We start from the raw sequence: 6,918 nt of genomic DNA, 5'->3' as shown, positions 1-6,918 counted from the left end.
AAAAGTGTTTTTTTTCTAAATTTTCGGTAATTTTTCCTTAATATAGTAAAAAATAAAACCCCCCAGTTGTGATTAAATACCACCAAACGAAAGTTCTATCTGTCCCCAAAAAATGTTATAAAATGTATTTCAGTACAGTGTTGCATGACAGAATAAATGTCAGTCAAAGTACTGCAGCACTGAATACTGAAAAATATCCTGGCCAGGAAGGGGGTGTAAACACCTGGTCTTTAAGTGGTTAAAAAAAAAAGTAAAACAAAAAAGTCAGAATGGCCAACGGGTAAAGTACCTGTTATTAGAAAAAAATTACTTTGCAAATCCAGTTGATTATGACAGAATATTATTACTGGCCAAGGGCATGTGAATAAAATGAACACAAACTGGTACTCTGCAGCTCATAAACACATACATATGATGTATGGTAACATGAAATGGTAAGAAGAAAATAAATATGGCTTGGTAGCCTTATTTTATGTAACATTATTAATTATATATGTGTGTACAAAAGGAAATGGATCAAAAGGCTAAAGTGATGCAAAACTGTGTGGTGTCTGAGTAGCAGTAAAACATGTGGTCCAAGGTCCAGAGTGTAGGCACTTCCAGGTGATCCTAAGAGCATACCGGAAACCTAAGATTCTCCATATACAAACTGTGGCCAAATGTCTGTGTCTGACACCACCTCCCTCCCTCTGCAACCTCCGACTATATCAGTGATCGTGTGCTTCACATTTGGTGCACAAGAAGAAGAAATGGAGGCAAAAGGAGGCAGGTCAGAGCTCAACCACGGAAGCAATAGTTTATTATTTTTACAGTTCATATTTTAGTAATTAAAATAAAAAAGAAACAGTTTTGGGGCTCATGATGTCCTCAGAGGACATCCTAGAGGTAACTGTACTATGGACCTGGGACTACCTCAACACATAAACCAATTTCATTCACTCTATTCACTCTATATTGCTGTTTTATTACAACACATGAAATGTTATTTGCAATAAAGTTGCTTTTGGATGGCTCGGCAGAGTCAATTAAAATATCTTACGTTAAACATTTATTAGACAATTTAAATAAACAAAAATCAATACAAAACAGTTCCTATACAAGCAATGTGCATCAACTATCATGGAAGATGTTTGCAAAACAGTAACAACATATGTCAATTCCTATTTTTAGACACTAGTATTTCAGATGTTGCTGCTGTTGTTCCTTTCACCAAGGAGAGTGGCTATTGAGTCCAGCTTAGATAACTGTTCTGTCAGCAGCTCATTTTGTTTGCACATGAAATGTAATTGTTGTTGTCTATAGATCTGAGTGGTGGCAATTTGTTGCTCATACAAGGCATTAAATTTGTCGAGGTGATTGTTCAAAACGTCAAGTCTGTTCATTAAACATTTGCGATGGCTTTTTTGTTTGTCCTGCAATCTTTCACTTTGTGGAACATCAAACACATACTGCTGATGATCCATATTTCTTGTACGGTATGCTGTATGCCTGTGTAATGCGGGAGCTGGAGGAACAACAGCAGCATCTGTAACATCAGAATCAGCTACACCAGCACTTTCTGGAGCAACGGAGTTAACACAGTTAGGAAAGGTTTCAGCTGCAGAGGAGTTACCAACTGGATGAGAAGAGTGCTGTCGATAAAAAGTTATTGGGGTATCCATATTTGTGGTATTTTCATCGTCATCTTCTGTGTCTAGATCTAATCCCTGAGCAGTTACAGAAAGTCCACTTTCACTTGAATTCTCTGAGTACAAGAGTAACGTTCCAGGTTGCTCTGTTTAGGGAATTGCAAAAATGGAGCAGTTAATTTTCAAATTTGTTAAACTATATGCACAGACAAAAAGACAGGAAGTGAAGGGTAACCTCTCCAATGCCAGATGGCAATAAAATAAAGCTTACAAACAGCAAGAAATGTTGGCTTCAGATATACATTAAATATCACAGAGGTAATAGAGAGTCTCATGGATTCACATATATTAGTTACAATGCATATTGAATTGGCAAAGCATGCATCATTTTTGGTTACAACACACGACTCATATGCTTTCCAATACTGAAGGAAATTTGGACCTAAAATGAACAACACTACTTAAAAAAACTCTATATGAAATCAGTATTGATGGACAAACCATAAGCAGAGGTTACCTTCAGGGAAAACCTCTTGTTAAAATGTTCAGGGGGTCCACAGGTAGAAGCAGATGCAAAACTTGAGATTGTTTTTATCTGTGAAACTAAAGCTCAGTCATCCAATCCCTTCCACTACCATACAAATCTTATTTTGTCCTTTAATGCCCTTTAATGTCATTGTTGGATTTATGGACCAATATAGAGGCTTGGAGGGGTTGCGAAGAAATGCTCCACTTTTACATCTTCTGTAGAGTGCAGAAGGCAGCCTATAATGTCCGACTCCTGGTCATGAAAACCCTGATGGGCAAGGTGGTGTGCATCAGGTGTCATGTGGCTAAGGCATTAATTGATGAGGACTGTGCCTAGTGGAGAAATATCCCCAAAAAATCTAAAGAGAACTAAGGTAAACTGACACCTTTAAATACTAAAAAGCAAAACTAACACAAATCATAGCAAAACCTACCTTTAACATGCTTTGAAGAATCATAGCCTCCATCTATTCCAATAAATGATTCCTTATATACATATGGTTTTAGCAATTCCTCATAGTCATGATAGAATATCTTTTTTCCTGGTACACCAACACCCGATCTCCTAAATATAAAAAAAAGGTATAGAAGAAACTTTGAGGCATAAGTCCAAAAAAAAAAAGTCCATTTATTCAAAAATTTAATAAATGCACCCACATTGATAGAAGAAACAAATGTGCATTAATTAAATGTTCGCATTAAAACCTGCAGAGCATTGAAACCGTGATCAGTGAATGCAATATAACGTCTCCTGCACTGTTTACATCCCAGGCCCAGCTGCATACGGAGGTACAAACCCACCATTATGGGGCTGAAGGGAGCAAACTTTGGACTATAAGTGTGCTGATGATACTACACTTGTGCTCCATTGAGATCCCTCTGCCACAGTGGTAGATAGGATTCCTGTAAATGGGTGCCATGACTCTGTAGGCAGAGCCATGCAAAATTGAAAAAACTACATATGGGTGCAGGGAGAAACACCCTGTGGTAATTAGTGGGTGGTTTGAGGATAGGGGATTGGGGAATGTGACCATGTGCCATGTTATGCTCTAAATATGCAAGTAACAACTTTAAATTACCAGCACACATGGGATGCAGTTTCAATCTTCTTCGTAATTTATTAAAATGTCACATTAAGCCATGTAATCTAACGTTTCGGGAGCACGCAGGGACCCTTCATCAGAGCAACGCAGTGACGTCATTGTGTAGCTGTTAAATTAAAGTTGTCACTCGAAAGTTCTGCATGGTGCCATCCGTGACATCACTACGAGCACCACCATTACTCTATGGTCGCAAAACGCTGTAAGGTGTGCAGGTGGTTTCTTTGCAATATCGACACTCTAAATATGGTCACAAAGGTGAACTATGTTTTTAAAGTGGTATTAAAGGGCATTTACCTTAATGCATTCTCTGCATTAAAGTAAAAAATGCCCTGTACCTTTCTGTGTCCCCCGTCCCCCCCAAACTTACCTGTCAGCACCGATTGTAACCGCCCTGGTCCCCAAATCTATCCTGTGTTCCAAACTTCCTGGTTGCGGGGTAGAAGATTAAGGGTAGAGGAGCCATAGGCTCCTTCTGCTGTCAATCAACCTATTGGGCGGAGAAAAGGGGCGTGGCTGGCCGCGGGCTGTGTGTGTCTATGGACGCACGCAGCCATGGCTGGAAAGGAGCATGCACGGGTGCCTCCGTAGCAGCAGTTAACTGATAGAGACGTCCATGCAGGGGGAAAGCACTGCAGGGACCACTAGGAATTAAACGATTAAAAAAAACCACACAGGATCTGAATCCTACACGGGTGCTGCTATGTATACAAATAAAAAAAAAGAAAGGTTTAATGTCACTTTAAGTAATTAAGACATGACATAATTTAAAAAAAAAACTATAAAAACAAATTTAACATAGGGATCGTTTAAAAATTACCTGCTTTGCTCTTCATCTGACATTTTCTTTCTCAAGGCAAATTTAATGTCATGAAATCTTTTTTTGACATGTTCATGATGCCTAGGATAAACACCCAAGCTATTAACAGCTGCAGTAATTTTTAGCCAGGCTGCATGTTTCCAGGCAGGATCTGTAGTGGCTAAGTTATTGCCAGCGAGTTTATGAAAAACCGGTATAAGATTCTCCACCAGTACCAAGTTTTCATGTGCAGTAAATTTGGCGTTTCTGAGACGATGCCTGGGGTCCAGTGGTTTCTTTTTCCTGTGATGTTTTTCATTCATTAACTCCCGCTCAAAATCAGATACATCGTTGTCCTCATTAGCCTGCCTTTTGATGTTCTTATATCCAGCTGCTGTTTTTCTTGAGGTGTTAACCGCTTTATTTTCTCCCACTGGCGCAAAAGTAGTTTCAATTCTGCAAGTGTCTACAATTGGAATTAACTGTGCGACAGCCTGAAGGAAAACGAATAAGAAAGCTTTTCAACATTACATCAAATGTTCTCATTAGATGTTTTTACAATTGTTTTTAAAATAACATATATCAAGAAGACATCTGATAAGATATCTATAAGCAAGTTCATTTACACAGCTACTGCTAACTCCACAGATCAGTTTGTCTGTGACAACATTAAATCTGAATTAGGAATTCAGTACATGGCTATGTATTGTACTTCACAGGGCAGTTTATGTGGGCACAATTCAATCAACTCAACAAAAGACAAGGACTGAGCTTTTCATTGTAGCATTATGAAGATCTAAGGTCTGATTGACAGCTTGCGACTGATTATCACAGTAGAAGAAATAGTAATATGGGCAGACTTTCTAACCTGCCTAATCGATGGATCCTAGGCTTATAGCACACGTTGCAATCTTTAGTAAATCTGTAGATGTACGAAGATGTGAGCATTGTCCTCGTATGTCCATGGCTTGAATCAGCAAGAACAATTATCAAGTGATAACTGAACAAGAAATTGAATAAAATGCACAAAAATAGATTAGGACTTTTTTTATTGGAGCAAATTACCTTTCTGTTATTGAGTTAAGCAGCAGGCAAGTTATCAGTAACCCCCACATTGGCTATTGTTGCTATTGGTCTTGAACAAGTTGGGGAGATATGATGCTCCTCAACAACTACATATTTACCTTGTTGTGAAGTATTTGTTTAGGATTTTAAAAAAAATATCCATCCATATTTTGTAAAAAGTAAATTTTAGATAGTTTTGAAAGTTATTTTTAAAATAATGCAGGCTCACATCCCCATAACTAAAAGCAGATCTCAGTTCTTTCCCAACTTTTTTTTTCTACTGCAGGTATGTAACCGGGAGCCTTCAATGAAATCTAAGTTTTATGTTTGTAAAGGTTTTCATTTATCCAGGTGAAGACACTTTGAGTGGTAAAATATCAACATTACTAGAAAGGTTCAGTAAACTGTTCCCAATTACTGCTATAAGTACATTTCAAATTCTCTTGGTCCATAAAAATTGCTTTAGTTAGGTTACTAAATGCAGACACAGATGATTATTGCACACACGCAAATTCAAAATATGCTCCTGACACTTAGCTCCCTTACAGCACAGCAACTGAACTGTTTGTCCACAACATCATTCCTCATAATTTATATTCAATAAATTCATGAAAATATTTATGCAACGTGTATAGAATTTGATTAGGTTCCCTTAGTGAATATGCCTTACTTTAAAAAATTCCTCTTAAAATAATAGAAAACTTTACAAAAAATAGAGCTAAAATAAGCACTCAATATTCCAAGTGCAAACACACATTTTATTAAGATCACATTGAATTACAAGATTAAAGTGCAACTCCAGCCACTTTTTATTAGTTTATTTTTAGATAGCATAGGGAAGGGTTAGAAACCCTTCCAGGTTTTTTACTGCTGTGGGCTGTAGAGTTCTAAATGTGATTATATTCTAAACAGATATTTCAATGGTGCTTCTAGGTTTTTTTTAATGCTTTGTGATCTTAAGAAGCCTCTAGGATAGACCTTATAGAAACTTAAAAAAACAAAAGGTAAAGACCAAATCGCCACAACCTAGCGCAATGACTGTTGTGGGAACAAGGCTGGAGAAATACTGTGTTCAACTCACCTGTGGAGGGGTGAGCAGTCGCTTTTGACACGCAATGGAGGAGGAGAGTGTGATGCGATGGTGTACTCTACACCATCTTTACTCTACACCATCGCATCACGCTCTTCTCCTCCATTGCATGTCAAGTGCTCACCCCTCCACAGGTGAGTTGAATACAGTATTTATCCATTTTTCGATTATGCAGCGCGAACACAATGGTAAATTAGTGATTTATCCAGCCTTGTTCCCACAACAGTCATTGCGCTAGGTCGTGGCGTTTCGGTCTTTATCTTTGTTTTTTCAGCACGCACGCCGGACACCCCGGTCCGGACAAAACAGAAGCTGCACACCAGCACAAGACGCCTTGGGTCCCCCCTCCCCCTCGTTAGATCATTGAAATCTTTAGATGGGGAAATTCTCTTAATTTTCCCCTTATAGAAACTTGAAAAGAGGGTAAATATGAGAGCCAATCTACTAGTGAGTGTCCAGAATACGTTTTATAAGATATTATCATTAGTAAAGGAAGGGCAAGCTTAATCTTCATTTAAGCAGAACCAGAGGCTCAATGTACACTCAAGACAGGACCTGGGTCACAAGGGGCTTCAGAGTAACAGGGATTCATTATAAGTCTGATAGAGGTACAATGATAGGACTGCACTTAATCACTGCTGTTACTTAAGAAACACTAAGGCCACCAAAAGAGGCCCCCCCCCCCATTTGTCTCGGAACAGTTTTCAT

At 38.4% G+C, this 6,918-nt stretch overlaps 1 protein-coding gene across 1 annotated transcript in view; it reads right to left on the bottom strand.

Annotated features, from left to right (window-relative positions):
- Positions 1-1,068: 1,068 nt before the first annotated feature.
- The window catches only part of LOC108791499, an 11,765-nt gene continuing 5,915 nt past the window's right edge, over positions 1,069-6,918 (bottom strand). Inside the window, exons 5-7 of the mRNA XM_018562005.1 lie at positions 4,077-4,549; positions 2,591-2,721; positions 1,069-1,774 (exon numbers count right to left, since the gene is read on the bottom strand). Of these exons, the coding sequence (XP_018417507.1) occupies positions 1,182-1,774; positions 2,591-2,721; positions 4,077-4,549 (1,197 nt within the window). The 3' untranslated portion in view covers positions 1,069-1,181. The remainder of the gene's footprint in view (positions 1,775-2,590; positions 2,722-4,076; positions 4,550-6,918) is intronic.

This window comes from Nanorana parkeri, unplaced genomic scaffold (assembly GCF_000935625.1).
Source record: "Nanorana parkeri isolate BGI_ZX_2015 unplaced genomic scaffold, ASM93562v1 scaffold555, whole genome shotgun sequence".
Taxonomy (NCBI): Eukaryota; Metazoa; Chordata; class Amphibia; order Anura; family Dicroglossidae; genus Nanorana; species Nanorana parkeri.
Note: the sequence above shows the minus strand (reverse complement) of the source record. Positions and strands in the feature narration are given on the sequence as shown.